At 37.5% G+C, this 16,602-nt stretch overlaps 1 protein-coding gene across 2 annotated transcripts in view; it reads right to left on the reverse strand.

The window, feature by feature from the left end:
- The window catches only part of TTC21B (tetratricopeptide repeat domain 21B), an 85,535-nt gene that overhangs the window by 21,293 nt on the left and 47,640 nt on the right, over positions 1-16,602 (reverse strand). For both annotated transcript variants that reach the window (XM_042949006.1, XM_042949007.1), the window contains 4 exons: positions 16,027-16,133; positions 9,016-9,204; positions 7,266-7,376; positions 5,952-6,033 (listed from right to left, as the gene is read on the reverse strand). In XM_042949006.1, coding sequence (XP_042804940.1) covers positions 5,952-6,033; positions 7,266-7,376; positions 9,016-9,204; positions 16,027-16,133 — 489 coding nt within the window. The remainder of the gene's footprint in view (positions 1-5,951; positions 6,034-7,265; positions 7,377-9,015; positions 9,205-16,026; positions 16,134-16,602) is intronic.

Here is a 16,602-nt window from a genome sequence, read left to right on the forward strand (position 1 = left end):
AACAATACTTAAAAAAAAAAAAAAACTTCTGTAGGCTTGGTTTCTACTCTATTACATGATGTTAACGTAATCCAGGTTGACAACATCATCATTTGCCTTCCTTTACCTAATATCTTGAGATTTTGTTCTTCCTGTTTTTTGGCATCACTAAAATACAGAGCATGGTTTCAGAGAAAGAGGATTCAACTAGTGGTCTTTGTCTTTTTCAAACAAATTACTCAAATTCTCCAAGTCAAGGATTACCTATTTTCTTAAAATAGGAATATAATATTGACCCTCAACATGTCATAGAGACCAAATAGAAAAAGGTCATGAAAGAGCTTTAAAAATACAATGGTCATTAGTGGGGAGCCTGGGTGGCTCAGTCAGTTAAGCGTCTGGCTCTTGGTTTTGGCTCAGGTCATGATCTCATGGTTTCGTGGGTCCAATCTCCGCATCGGGCTCTATGCTGACAGGACGGACTCTGCTTGGGACTCTCTGTCTCCCTCTCTCTCTGCCCCTCCCCAGCTTGCACTGTTTCTTTCTCAAAAATAAATAAACTTAAAAAATTAAAAAAAAATTACAATGGTCATTACTAATATTTACAACTCCAAAAGTGTGGATAGAAACTAGGGATATCTACCCACAATAAAGTCACAGGACCTAGAAGCTGTCTTGGATTAGGCAGGATGTGAAGGTGAAAATTTCTGGCCAAAGTTTTTTTGTATGATGTTGCTAATATGTGCGATGCATGATATTGCTAATATTATCTAAAGTCAACATTGGGAGGCCAGTTTCTTAGATAATTATCACTTTCCAATACTACTGAAATGTATTATTAGTTCCAATTATAATTACCACTGATACTGACTTGTCTTTTGGTTAACCATGATACCTGACAAGCAGGCAAATTTCTGTACTTAGGGAATCCATTGAAAACTGAAATGTATTATATATTATGAAAAAACTTAGCCCATACCTATTGAGGGAGAGGGAGAAGATACCAAATGATTATAGTGTGATGCAATGCAGCATGAATAAAAGTGCTATGGAATTACAATGCACAAATTCCTAACTGCCCGAGGGAGGCGGGAGGTTTCACATGGAATCAGACCTTTGGGCAGCCTGAAGGCTACGAGGAGGATCTTACTAGACATACCAAGACATTCCAAGAGGCATATGGCATGTGCAAAGACAGAGCAGAGCAGCATGGGGAGTGCTGCTAAGTCCAAGGTTACCTGATATTAAAGTGGAGGAAGAGGGGTAAGAAATACAAATCGACCAGTAATTTAGGACTGCCTTATTACCAAAATAATGCTATGATTTTAGACTTTCCCCTGGAGAGCCATCCTAAATTATACGCCAAGCAGCAGTTTTTGATTTACAGAAGTGCTGTGAAGGTGTCAAATGGCAGGAGCCTAGAGACTGGAGGATGAGTGCGGGGGCTGCACTGGTCTGGGTGAGAGGGGATAAAGGCGCTAATTCGAGCAGTAGGCTTAGCAGACAGCAGCCTGGATGTGACAGCTGGCTCTTTAGCAGACAGAACTGATGAACCCTGTTAAGAAGTTAGTGTGAGGGAAGGGACAACCCAAGATGATGTGGAGATTTTAAGAGTTAAGAGGTGTAATCTGTCAAGAGAACAGTAATTACCTCTATAGGAAGGATTGTCTACTAGTTAGGTTAAGTCAAATTAGACAGTGCATTTCTGAAGTCAGCTAAAATACAGCATTAATTTAAGGTATAACATGTGTTACTTAGGATGACCTATAATTCATGCAGAGAGTAAGTATATATACTCAGGTGTTAGAATGATTCTGATAGAACAGATCTGTGAATAGAGTCCTATTAGGAATAAAGAATGCAAGATTAAAAACCTAAAATATGACAGAGACCATAAAAATTTTAACATTTTGTACTTTTAAATGACTGGGTATTTTAGTCATGCATTGATCCATTCAACCAATAAATATTTATTTTGCACCATCTATGTGCTTGGTGATTCGTCTGATGCTGGGGATGTAAGATGAATATGACGTGATCTCTGCAAACTTGAGGAGACTGTAGTCCCATGGAGAAGACAAATGGATGCATAAATATTTTCAAAAAGATACTAGAAGAGACGAGACAAAGAGGTATGGGTGAGGTCATCCAGGATTAGGGTGACCAATTCATCCCACTTTGTTGAGACTTTCTTTTAGCATTGGAAGTACTGCATTCCAGGAGATCCTCTCATCTCCAGCAAATTGAGGTAGATGGTCCCTCTACTCAGCATCACGTAAGGCATCTTAAAACATAGGTGGTGGCAGTAAGGTACAGGCTTTTGTTTTTGGTAAAGGGTGAGTATATTTTGGATCATGTGTTGGGAAAGACAGAGAAAAAGAATAAGGAAGGCAATGTACATTATAGGCAAAAGGAAAAAGAAACATGCAAAGATTTGGACATATGGATGTATGTGATTTGGTATTTCCAATGTACAAAGTCTGTACACTGAATTTACAAATAATTTATTTCATATTTGTTTATAAACAGACAGTCCAAAGCTGCCAGTCTACTAAGCCAATTTGACTATTATCTCTTCCAACAAAATGCTGATGCCAAGTTACCTGGCTGAAACCAAATTCACATGACAGATGAGGGCTTCTTCAAATCTTCTGTGTGAGGGCACTAGTGTCATCAATGGCTTAAAAATATTCCAAGGGCAGAGGTTTGTTTTTTTAAAGAAGCCAGGTTTGATTATTCACTCAGAGGGAAGTGCTACAATATGAGAACAGCTTGAGACAGAATGAAAATAGTATGTGTGTCCCTTAAACTGGCAGTTCATAGAAGGAGAAAAGGACAAGCAGAGTCTAGAACCCCAGACAGAAATGGCATGACAGAAATAACTTAGGCTTGAAGAAAATAAGAGTAAGCTTTGGACAACTGAGGTGGGAAGATGTACTCAGAGTGAGTAGAAGAGGTAAGATGTTAATATAATTAACTGCACTCTTTTATTTTTTTAATGTTTATTTATTATTTTTGAGAGAGAGATAGAGAGTGGGGTGGGAGGAAGAGAGAGATGAAGACAGAAGATCTGTAGGGGGCTCTGTGCTGTTGCCAGAGAGCCTGATGCGGGGTTTGAACTCCCGAACTGTGAGAGAGATCATGACCTGAGCTTAACCGACTGAGCCACCCAGGCACCTGGATTAACTGTACTCTTTTAAATAACACCTGGGTAGAAGCTGGGACAGACTGGGGAAAGAAACAACAACAGAGCATGAGGCAATCCAAAGGTGGGAGAACATTTAAAAAGATAATAAAAATAGTAGAAATAAAATAAAATGTTATCACTATAAAGACAGAAAGGACTTATTTTCTTTCAACCTTTACTCTAACGAGGGGTATTTTGTTTGTAAGTAGAAAGTGTTGTTCTCAAATTCAAACTTTTTAAAAGTAGAAGCATTAGTAACTACAATAGTAGAGTATGTAAAGTTCTTTGAGTTGCCCTACTTGAAAGAGACAGCTGCCCAAACCAGGCAGTTGTGGTTGCCCGTGGTGGCATCCCACCATGAAGGCATTAGGGTTTACAAGAACTGAGTGACACCTCTAGGAGTCCTCTGAGATTTCAAACTCTTTTTGGTAAAAACGTAAGTAACACACATTACTGTTTCCACCTTCCTTTCCTGTTTTCCTTTTCCTCCCCCCCTTCCCTCTCCCTTGTTCCCTTTGCTCCTCCCACTCTTTTTCTATCCAATATTTACTGAGCACCAAGTTGGCCAGATACTGTTCTAAATCCTGGAAACAAAGCAACAAAGACAAAGTTCCTGGCCACTTGATGCTTACATTTCATTATTTAGGGTGATATAAAAAAACCAAACACAAGATAGAAAGATAGAGAGCAGTAAGAGGTGTCATTGATACAGGATGGCTGCAGAAGGGTGCTCTCAGGATGTGGCCATGCTGGAGCCAAGTCCTGAAGGCGTGAAGTAGCCGCCACCAGAATATTCCAGGAAGAGGGAAGAGCAATTTAGAAGTGTCAGGGCACTAAGCTGCGAGGACTGTTGCCTACCTAATGTCTACCATCACTTTCTTCCTTACTATCAGAATTCTGATTTTATCCTACATGGCACTGGGTTCAACTAAAAGATGACCTTTCCCACCATCTTTTGCAGCCATGCAGGTGCTTCCAGAAGGGAATTTTTTTACAGAAAAAAAAAAAAAAAAAAAAGATGGTTCACTAGGGAGGTAATCCCTTTTAGCCACCTCCACCCCAACCTTCCCCATCTGGGCCCTGGAACGTTGATGCTAGAGCTGCAGTCATCCTGGACCATGAGGTGATACTCAGAGTGGAAGTCAGGCTGATGAGGGCAGGAGAAAAAGGCAGAGGACTCAGGTGTCCTGATGATACTGTGGGTCCTCCATGCCACTCTCCGCATAACCGACTTCTACATTTCTTTTACGTAAGAGGAAAATAAAGAGCCATAATCATTCAGGCCACTGGAACTTTGAGAGGGACAGTCTCTGCTACTTTCAGCTGAAAGCATTTCTCGACTGTCTGGAGGCAAGGAACAGAAACGGGTGAGTTTGAGAACAGAGCATTAACTATCTACGTGAGAGACGCTGATGCCTGAGACCAGGTGGCAGCAGCACAGGAAGTAAAAGGTGATGGGATTCCAGATATGCCCTGAAGGTAGAGCACACGGGGATATGCTGACAGACGGGATGTGGTAGAGAGAAAGATGAGCCGAAGGTAACTGTAAGGTTTGGGGCCTAAGTGGGTAAATGGTGATGCTATTTACTGAGGTGAGAAATGGAGGAGTAGATTTGGAGGGACAGAGGGAGAGATCCATTGTTCTACAGAAACATGTCAAGCTGGAGACCCCCCAGGACAGCAGAGTGGGAATGGGTCAGGACTGGAGGAACATGCTTGCAAGACACCAGCATACACGTAGGACATAAAGCCATGGGCTTGGATGAAGTCACCCAGTGGGCTGACTATATTAAAAAAAAAAAAAAAGTTTGAGAGCCCAGGTCTAGAACATTCTGATGTTTACAGGTCATAAAGAGAAAAGAGATCTAACAAAGATGTAGACAACAAAAAAAGAAAAACCAGGGAAGCCCAGCGCCCCAGCAGGCAAGTGAAGAAAGTCCTTCACGAGGGAGGGAAGGAGCTGTGCTGAGCGTAAGGACAGGCCACGGAAGCAGACAATGAGATATGAACGCAGGCTCTGGCAGCTTGGAGGTGGCCGCCTGTCCTGCAGAAACAGCCTCCCTGGACTGCAGGAGCGGAGCAGACGATGTGGAGACAGCACAGATGGAAACCGTTTAGAGGAGACGTTCTATCCGGGAAAAGCGAAGAATGGAGCATTAATTGGCAGGAAGAGTAACTGGACAGTTAAGAATTGGTTTTTAGTTAATATATTTAGCAAGGGGCTATCACGCCATACTTGTGCGTGGGCTTGGGAAAAAACGGTGGTGCAGGAGAGACAGATGTGCCTGAAGAAAGCCCTCCGGGAGGACAGGGGTGGCATCCCGAGCCCGCAGGGAGACACTGGCTGTGGGAAGGATGGCAGATCCGGGGAGGACAACGGCTGCGAGAAGGCAGACTTGATGAAAGGCGAATGGAGTTCTTCCAGTTGCTTGTATTTTCCTACTCAAGTGGGCGGCAACATTTTTAGTTGAGGACAAGGAAGGGGGATGAGGGGGCTAGACGTTTGAAGGGGGGAGGAGAAGGTATAAAAAGCAGCTGGAATGAGTGAATTCATTAGAGAAATACAGCAGGATTGCCAGGCAGCGTCTGAGGGCCCACTGGGGGTCTGTGGTCATAATTTAAAGTGAGGCCAGTCAAAGGTGCTGCATTTTCCTTACAGACATTTCTGCTACTCAAAGGCAGGTGTGGAATAGAGAGTTGGATTTGACTGAGGTTTTCATAACAGTCAAAAAGAAGAGAAAGGAAGTTGACTGCATTAGTAAAAACATAATTAATGGATATTTACCTGGTTTGCGTTCTAAAAGCTGCTGTAAATGAAACACTGCTTGTTCATAGTCCTGTTTCCTGAACATGAGATCTGCCATCATCTATAAAGGTAAAAGTTGGTTCTAAAAATATTGCCATATATTTTACAAAGCATACCTTTCCTGTCAAGATTTAGGGCTATGAAAACACCTATGAAAAACATGAAGAGGGCAAAGTTTTACAAAAAGGAGCCATTTAAAATTCAAGTATATCGAGGAGCCTGGGTAGCTCAGTTGGTTGAGCATCTGACTTCGGCCCAGGTCATGATCTCACTGTTAGTGAGTTTGAGCCCCACGCCGGGCTCTGTGCTGACAGCTCAAAGCCTGGAGCCTGCTTTGATTCGGTGTCTCCCTCTCTCTGCCCCTCCCCCATTCACGTTCTTGTCTCTCTCTCTCTCTCTCTCTCTCTCTCAAATTAAATAAACATTAAAAAAATAAATAAAATTCGAGACTCAAGATATGAATTACACTAATTCATATCACTGTAACAGAAGATAATTAAGGATGTGAAACAGATCACTCTGTTCACAAAACTTTATTTTTAGCAGAAAATATGTTTCAAGTGGCTATTTTAAAAACAGAAATTTGAAGGGAATTGCACACTCTATGTGCCGTGATAGAAAAGATGCCTCCCTGGATTTGGCTAAAAGGACGAGAAGATTTAAAAAAAACCCAAATACTCTTAAACCCTAAATATTCCAAAGCAATTTAAAATACACAAGATCTACTGAGCTTTTCTTATTGTGTTTTAAAAGGGATGCTTTTTATACTTCTTTTTTGTTATAATAATAATTTTTCAGTGAACCTCACATACTATCATCTACCTAGCCGTTGGGAAATGAACTCGTATCTCAACCCAGGTAAAAATGAGAAAGCAAAGCACACCATCTTAGAATAATACATCAAGGCTTCTCTCTGTAACTACAAAAGTCCCATGGAAACTTTTTAATTAGTCCTGCATGTCTGGTAAGTACTTAAAAGTCAGTCATTAGCAAATGATAGCTTTGTCACATCAACTCTTCCTGATCATGTATCCTCTTCGGCATAAAGACAAATTAACTAGACCCCAAAGGGAAAGTAAAGGCCTGACCTAGGTTTGCCATTCTTATAAAACAAAAAGATTCTTGGTCTTTATTGGTAAAATATGCTAATAATGTTAAAAATACTGTTTCTTCCAAAAGTCAACATGAGCCAGGCTTCTCATCTAGTATTAGTTTTACGGGGTAAAATTTGAAACTTCCACATGGAATATAAAACACAACTGCCTTTCCAGCACTGAAGTCCTTTGCACTGACCATGGTGGCAGCTTCATTGTCCTGGTCACTCTGGAGAAGCAGCGCACAGTGCCGCAGGCAGGCATCAGGGTCATCCTGTGCCAGGTACAATCGAGCCAGCTCCAACAGGATCTGTAGAGAAAAAGCGCAAGATTAGTCAGAAACTGTTTGGATTAAAAAGTGCATATGGAAAATGTCTGGACACAGATTACACTTCAGTTGACCAAAAATGATTGCAATAAAAATGCCAAGCATGATCGGCAGGAAAACTATACACATACCCGCCTCTATTTTCTCTTATACTGGAAGAAAGGGGGAAAACAGGTAGTAACTCACTTGAAAGGTATACAGACACAAAGCACTGTGAAAAGAACACTTGTCTTAAATCAGAGAGAGATTAGATTCTAGTCCAGGCTTCTCCACAATGGGGCCAGGTCCCTGTTATCCCTCTAAACCTGTTTTCTCATTTGAAAAATAAAACGCTTTTAGCAGATAATTTCCAAAGTATGCTTCAGATTTGAAAACATGATTCTAACTCCTTTAACCACCACTATACAAGGTACCTATTTGGCTATGCCTTAAGGGTTATTTTTGCCTTACATCTGAAAGAGTTGTATTCATTTTACAATGTTCAATTCAAAACCATAAATTTTGGGGCATCTGGGTGGCTCAGTTGGTTAAGCAGCTCAGGTCATGATCTCGCAGCTCAAGTGTTCGAGCCCTGCATCGGGCTCTGTGCTGACAGCTCAGAGCCTGGAGCCTGCTTCAGGTTCTGTGTCTCCCGCTCTCTGCCCCTTCCCAACTCACACTCTGTCTCTCTCTCTAAAAAAAATAAACATTGAAAAAAAAAATAAAACCTTAAATTCTAAAATATAGTTGTCTTTTCTCCTGCATCATGAAATAAACTCATCAGAGAAAGACAAATACTATATGATTTCACTCATGTGTGAAATTTAAGAAACAAAACAAATAAGCAAAGGAAAAAAAAAAAAAAAGAAGAGAGATAGAAGCAAGAAACAGACCCTTCACTGTAGAAAACACACTGATGGTGACCAGAGGGGAGGTGGGTAGGGGTATGGATGGGGATGAAGGAGGGTACTTGTGATGAACACTAGGTGTTGTATGAATTGCTGAATCACTATATTGTACACCTGAAACTATTATTATGCTGTATGTTAACTAACTGGGATTTAAGTTAAAAAAAGAAAAAGAAAAAAAGAAGTATTTAGCCATATATTAATTTTTTTAAATTAATCATCTATCTAGATTTGAGAGAGGAACAGCATTTTAATTTACATAACCAGACACGTATAGAAGTTTTCTTTACCAGTATTATCCTTACAGTTATTCTCATGCTGTGCCACTTTAGGTAAGAGATTCAATCTAGTCACTTTTCTGCATATCCAGCACCAAATAGCAATTGAAATACAGAGGTGTTCAATAGCAGTTTAGTAAACTGAACTGAATCATGAAGATCGAGATATTCGAGACTGAGAAATTGTTTCAGAGTGATTATTAAAACATAGATTAATATCAAAAAAACCAAAGAGCTTACTGATTTATTTTATGTTACTTCTTCCACGATAAGTTTTAGACTCTGACATTATTACATAAGGCATTTTGAAGAATTTCTAGAAATAATATTAATTTTTTAGCTTGTATTTTTATTACATTTATTTTTTTTACAAACAAGCTGGGAAGAATTTTACATCTGGGGCAATTAGATGACATCTGGAATAAAAGGCGGTGAAAATTTTATAAAGGTTCTGACCTTATTATCTGTTTCACAATGAACAAGAGCCTCTCTATAAAACTTAATTGCTTTTTCATAGTCTCGCTGAGCAACAGAATGTTTGGCAATCCCTGCACAAATTTCAGCTGCTAAATGCTTCTGTGCAGAAGCTGCGTCTGGCTGTTCCATCTGAACACGTTTTAGTATCCGAGATTGTAATTCTCGAGCCTAGAAGAAAATAAGGATAAAAAGGAATTTTAAAAAAGAAATGGAAAATAAGTTAAACAATTATCAATAACTCACACACGGCATACATTTACAGAAGATATATTTAAGCATTATTGGCCTTAAATCTAACAAAGCCTGATCCAAAGAAAATGTCTTAATTGAGGTCTTAAACATGTGCTTGTTTGCAAATGAGCCAGCATGCACATATCTTTCCAAACAAAGTATAATAAAATTACTGAGTCTTTTCCCACTGTTATAAGGATATGTACAGAAGGCTCACTAAGGAGGAAATGCAGGCATGAAACAAATATATGAAAAATAGTCTAGATGTTGCAATTAAATACGTGGAAATATAAAATGTTTATTAAATTAATCAAGTAGTATCTAAAAATTATTAAATCAAATATTGGAAGGTTTCAGGCAGTAAGTACATCCATATATCGGTGATGACAAACGAGTGAGTCCAAACATTCTTGGAGAGCATCCTAGCAAAACATGCTAACTCGATAAAACGAATCAAACTACTGAACTTAGTTGTTCCACTTTTGGGAAGGTATTATGGATGTTACTTAGAAGAAAAAAAGGAAACATGTTATCTGTTAAAAAGAAAAAAAAAACAATCTCTGTTATTTGTTGTAAAAACAAAAAAAGAAACAACAAAAAATAAGAAATCTGAAAGCAACTCAAATGTCTAATGATGGGGAAATGACCAACGAACTGATGGTGTATATTTATAAGGTCCAACACTATACACAGATACCCAGAAAGGAGGTAGGGGCCTCTGTCAAGGTAAGAATGTAGAGCAGGTTGTTAAACTAGAATATCAGCCTTATCACCTACCTACATGTTTGATTTGTGAAACATTGAGACCTTCCTTTTGTAAATGACAGAGAAGTCCTACGTTTTAGGCCTTCACAATATAATTTAACTTTGAGCTATAGATAACCATCCACTAAGGCATTCATGCATTCATTTAACAAAGAGTAAAATGCCCACCATCTGCCACACATTATGCTACACACAGGGAGCCCTTCTGGGGACTCCTGTCAGAATGTTGGTTGACAACTGGTATTTGACGAAGATGGTCTAAAGCAGAGTATTTTTAGAACCGTAGGTCGTAACATTAATTTAAGGTGTCATAATAAGCATTCTTTTGGAAATGAAAGAGGAAAGATTAGAAAACATGGGTATATATAGCATGTGGTAAAGGTTAATATTGTTTCATGAAATTTTTATTTTGCTTATATGAATGTATGCTTAAGTGCAGAGGTATGTGTACATTTGTGTATTTGATGTTTTTTATACATACATATATTGGTGTGCATAGTTTTGCACACATATTCACAAACACACACTCATAGACAAAAAACTCTGAAACAACTGTCTAAATAGAGTGAATGTATCGTTCCATCTGGCAGTACCTTTTATATCTGTTGTGCCAGGTTATTATTAATTCTGCCTTCTTTCTCTCTCAAAAGTATTTTGGCTAGAATGATAAATTCTTTGGTCACCCTAGGTCTAAACGGTACACAATTCATTCTCGAGATAGCCTAAGTTTTATCTCTGCATCAATTAAATTGCTACAAAGTCAGATGAGTGGACCTCATTAGCTTAACTTCTAGATAAACACTTTATTTATCTACTTATTTATTTAGGAGGGAGAAGGAGAGAGAGGGAATCTTAAGGTAGCTCCATTACATGGAGCCTGAGGTGAGGCTTGATCTCACAACCATGAGATCATGATTTGAGCTGAAATCAAAAGTAGGATGCTTAACCAACTGAGCCACCCAAGTGCCCTGCTTTGCATTTTCTTGAAGGCAAATAATCAGGGAAGATTTTTTGAGCAAAAGTTTTTGCATTTCCTATTAAAGTCATTTCATAAAAGAACAGTCAATGATTGTGAGTATATAATGATTAGAAAATATTTTCATACAGAATAAAATTTTCTTGAAGAATTGACACCATTTCCTATGTTTTTTTCTTGGGTTCCAGAAAGATTAAAGCTAAATTTAACTGTCTGTTAAAATAACTATATTAACTTTGATTGTCAATGCATTTACTTTCTTTCCTTATTTTATAATATTCTTGTAAATTCCATAAAACCCTTGGGTAGAATGACATACAAACATCTTATTTCATAGACTTCTTAATTTTCCTTTTATATTTCAATAGCCTTGTTGTATATGTATCTTACTGAAAGCCATATCAAAATAAAACTTACCAATAAAGTCAGAATGTCACATTATATTTTATATGAGGAAGATGGAGCTACATAGACATCAGGGAAAAAGCCACACGAATGTTAAGTGAAAAAAAGCAAAAATAAATATAATCTGTCCGTAGTAATTAAAGTTACACTAAGTTAAAAGTCACAAAATTGTTAGTGTTTTATGACATATAGGTTGTTTGTATTTAATTTATTTAGATTTTATTTTCACAGAAAAAATGGTTAAGATGATAAAAAGTGATTTTTTTCCCGTGTAATTGTTCCTGCAATTAAAGCATTAAAATAATGTATGGTTTTCACGGGGCGCCTGGGTGGCTCAGTTGGTTAAATGTCTGACTTTGGCTCAGGTCATGATTTCACAATTCTTGAGTTTGAGCCCTATGTCGAGTTCTGTGCTGACAGCTCAGAGCCTGGAGCCTGTTTCAGATTCTGTGTCTCCCTCCCTTTCTACCCCTACCCTGCTTGTGCTCTATCTCTCTCTCTCTCTCTCTCTCAAAAATAAATAAACATTTAAAAAAATTTAAAAAAATGTATGGTTTCCTTTCAGTCATTCAACTAAAATTTCAAGCACCTGTCATGGTGGACAGATTTTTAGGATGACTCCCATGATCCCCACCTCTTGATGTTCACTTCCTTGTATTAATCACCCCTCTTTGTGGGAGGTGTGGCCTATAACTTACTTGTAGCCAATAGAATATGGCAAATATGATGGAATGTCACCCCCATGATTACATTTCATAAGACTCTGTTAGTAGACTTATTCCATGCTGGCTCTGAAGAACTAAGTGACCCTATTAGCTGGCGTACCAGGCAAGGAGCTGATGAACCTCTAGGATCTGCAAGAAGCAAACAGGAACTTGGAGCCCTAAGTCTCACAGCCTTGAGGAAATGAATTCTGCTAACAACCCATTTAAGCTTAGAAGTAGATCCTCCACCTGACAAGTCTCCACATGAGAACCCAGCCCTGGCCACACCTTGACTGTCCTGACACCTTTTAGAGGACCCAGCTAAACCATGCCCAGAATACACACCCACAGAAACTGTGAAAAAATAAACGTGTGTATTGTTTTCATTGACTACAATTTGTGGCTATTTGTTACACAGCATAGTAAACTAATGAAGCAAGCATTTGCTAGGGTCACAAAACATGGAACTACACCTACACTCATGGAAATTTTAATTTTAGCATGAAGACAGATAATAAAATAATTACGGCAAATTATGAGGGTCCTGTTTTATGGCTGGGAAATACCAGTCACATTGGGATTACATAATAGGAGACCTAACCTAATCTTGGAGATCAAGTGAGACTTGAAGAATTACTGGTAGTACTCCCATGTGACTTTGGGAGAAGGAAAGGAGATGGGATGGATTACAGGCATTAGGAATGACAGGTGAAGGAAGAAGGTGTGGGATACTATTGTTTGACCAAAGAATTAGAAGGAAAAACGGCTAGAAATACAGAGATAATTTACATCAGGTAAGCTTGTTAAATAATTTGCTTTTTATTCTAGAGGGCAGTTTTTAACATAGGGTAGTTACTACTACATGTTTATAAGCAACAGGATGACAACATCAGGTCTGCCCTTTAGAGCAATTACTCTGGTGTTGTGGAGAACTGGAATGAAACAAGATTGGAAGAGGATGGGGATTAGTTAAGAGGCTCCTGGAGTCTGGGCAAAAGATAATGCTGGACAGGGCTAAAAGGTAACAGAAAGATGACAAGATGAAAAAATGTGGAGTTATTTCAGAAATCTGAAATCTTTAGAAAGTACAATTAATAAGACTTGGGGTTTCCCTAAATGTAGCAGTTCTGCCACGGCCTATAATGTTTAGCAATTATGCAAAAATACTATGACGGGACTACTAAAGTTCCATAAGGTGGAGATTAGGCTCAGTAATGGGTCCTGAATAAATGAACTTAAAATATCAAAAACTTTTGACTAATATTTATAAGTTTCTGTTTGAATTATAATTCAGGATTTATCTTTTTGGAGATCAGAAAGCATAGAATGTTAACAATTGGGAAGAATTTTAGGGCTCTTTAAATTTTATTAAAGATGAATAATCTCAGTGCTATAACATATAAACTTAAAATTATTTAAATTTGGCCCACTGGCATTGTCTAGCCATGTATACTGTTTGTTCTCAGTGTTGCTTGATTTATCTGCCCATACAACACAAGGACTCATATAACCAAGGCAGCTGGGACTAATAATACTTACAAAAAAGTAAAATAAGCCAAATTCACTTCTAAAATATTTTAAAAGTCTAAATTTACCAAAATTACATTTTTCTTGTAGCTAATGGTAGCTAACCTAGGGTTAGGTGAAATTCTCTTATCATGTGATAGAAAAATAGGGATAAAACCATACCAATTAAGGATAAGATATTAACACTTTAAAGATTACATATTTTAATGAAATCATAAACTTAGATGGGTATCACAGAAATTTAATGAGTATCATAGAAATCTAATAGTCCAAGATCAATTCATTCATAACTAGAATAAAAAAAATTATTGGACATATTGGGCAAATTACTGAAATACAGGTTATTTTACACACACACACACACACACACACACCACTGTTAGCTAAAGCTCAAAATCAAAACATTTGATAAATTATTTGGAGAATGGAGAATTCTTCTGGGTACATGAAAATTAGGTCAAAAGGTGTCAAGCAGTGTGGTATTCTAGAAAGCATATAGGATTAGTAATGAAGTACTCTATGTTCCACTTCAAGCGCAGCAAAGATGTAGGATAAATCAACTAACAAATCTGACCCGAACGACATATGTTGAACTAAGTGCTCAGTAATGCCAGAAACACATTATTTCAAATCCACACGGAACCTATACCAAAACTGATTATAATGTAGGACACAGAACAAGCTTTAACAAATACCAAAGGATTGAATCATTCAAAGTATGTCTTTGACCACGGTGGAATTAAACTAGAAATCAATATCCAAAAGATAATACTCAAATACAGAGAACTAGTGGTTGCCGGAAGGGAGGGAGTAGTGGAATGGGCAAAATAGGTGAAAGGGATTAAGAGGTATTAAAAAAAAAAAAAGGTAACAAGAAAATCAGAACTGTTTCGAAACTGAAGTTAAAGAAGTAATCAAAGGGGAAATGAGGAATATTGTGAACTGAATAATAATAAACTTGTGAGAGGTAGCTAAAGCAATGCTTTGAGAAAAATTTTCACCTTAAATAGTAAGAACAGAACTAAGGCTAACTAATCCATTATCCAACAATAATTCATCAATAAGCTAGGCAAAGATCAGCAAACCAGATCCAAAGAAAGTAGAGGAAACTAATTAATGAGATAAAGGGAAAACATTTAATGAAGCCAGAAAAGGGAAAAATTGGTTCTCTGAAAATATTAATAAACTCCTCGTGTAACTGATCATTAATAGTAGAAGGAAAATAAAATCATCAGTATCGGGGCCATAAAAGAAGATATTTTTATAGCACTTGCAGACATTCAAAAAATAAGATACAATGAACAAATCTTAGTCAATAAATTTGACAATTAATGAAATGAACAAATTACTTAAAAACATAGCCATTCAACCTCACATAAGAAATCTAAAAATGATCAGTCTGAGGGGCACCTAGGGTGCCTCAGTCGGTTAAGTGTCTGACTCTTGATTTTGGCTCAGGTCATGATCTCACGGTTTGTGGGTTCGAGCGCCGTGTAAGACTCTGCACTGGCAGTCTCCCTCTCTGCCCTTTACCCGTGTGCTCTCTCTTTTAAAATAAATAAACTTTAAAAAAATGATCAGTCTGAAACCCTCAGTGGAATCCTTTAATAAAAACTTGCCATCAACAAAGCCTTGAGGTAGAAATGGTTTTAATTTTGAATTACTCCAAATATTAAAGAAACAGCAAGTCTTAGAGATCCAATCTCCCTTACGAACATAGATATACAAATTTTAGACAAAGTATTAGTATCTTTAAATCCCAGCAATATCTTTAAAAAAAAAACAAAAACAAAGTGACATTTATTTAAGAAATATAAGGGTGGTTTAACATTTGAAAACCAATTTAATATACCACATTAACAAGAAAAAAAGGAAGATTCATGCGACCATCTTGATTAATGCAGAAAGTGCAGTAGATAAAACTTAAGTCATTTATAAAAAAACTAATAGCAAACTAGAAGTTGAAAAATCATCAAAAACCATCAGCTGCCTAGGAATATATCTAAGGAAATGTGTATAAAACCTCTCCTCTGAAAACCTCCAAAATATTAAGGGAAACTAAGGTAGATATAAATAAACAAAAGTAGAAAAAACTGAATTCAAATCCTGCCTATGACCCTGGTCATGTGATTTTATACAAATTATTAAACCAAGCTTCCTTACCTACAAAAGTGGATTAAAAATATTAACTTGCTGTAGTTGTTACAATGATTATCAATAACACATTTAAACAGTACAATCCATTGGCATTTGATCATTATTTCTATTTTGACTTATTTTCTGTGGTAGTTGGGCCAAAATAACTGGTCTTTCTCCTACCCGTGATGTATTCCCTTCTCCCCTCCCCTCCGACACCCCACAAGCACTCACAAGTACATTTACCTGTTGTAATGAAGCTATGGCATCACCAGGTCTTTCCACTTCACTATAAACTTTTGCTAGGAGAACATGAGAACGTCCATCCTCCATGAGAGCTGACAGTTCATTTACTATGAGAGAAGGTATTGGGAACAAATAGTCATTTTTAAATAAACGTTTACATTTTTCTACAAGTTTTGAAACAGGTCTTTACAAAGAATGATTTTGAGAAATAGTGAATAAAGTTGAAAAACTTTCAGTCAGTTAACTGAGGGATGGCCAAATTAAAGAAAGAAAAAAGATTTAGGATAAAAACTAGCTGGAAGAAAAGCTAAGGAACTGGATAATAACAAGGTTTTTCTTAGACTTATATTAAGAGATAACAATGTAACAATACATGTAAGAATTTCAATTTTCATTTTTAACTGTATAAACATTTATGCTGATTGAAATCATTAAAAAACAAGATAGAGTAGTTGCTACATGCAATTAGGAAGATAATGGCTGTTTTTAAAATAATAGACACTTGATAAGCAATGAAGTACAGTCACTAAGAGCACTGACTTTGATGGCAATCTGTCTGGTTTCAAATCTAGTCCT

The sequence above is a fragment of the Panthera leo genome, chromosome C1 (genome assembly GCF_018350215.1).
Source record: "Panthera leo isolate Ple1 chromosome C1, P.leo_Ple1_pat1.1, whole genome shotgun sequence".
Lineage (NCBI taxonomy): Eukaryota > Metazoa > Chordata > Mammalia > Carnivora > Felidae > Panthera > Panthera leo.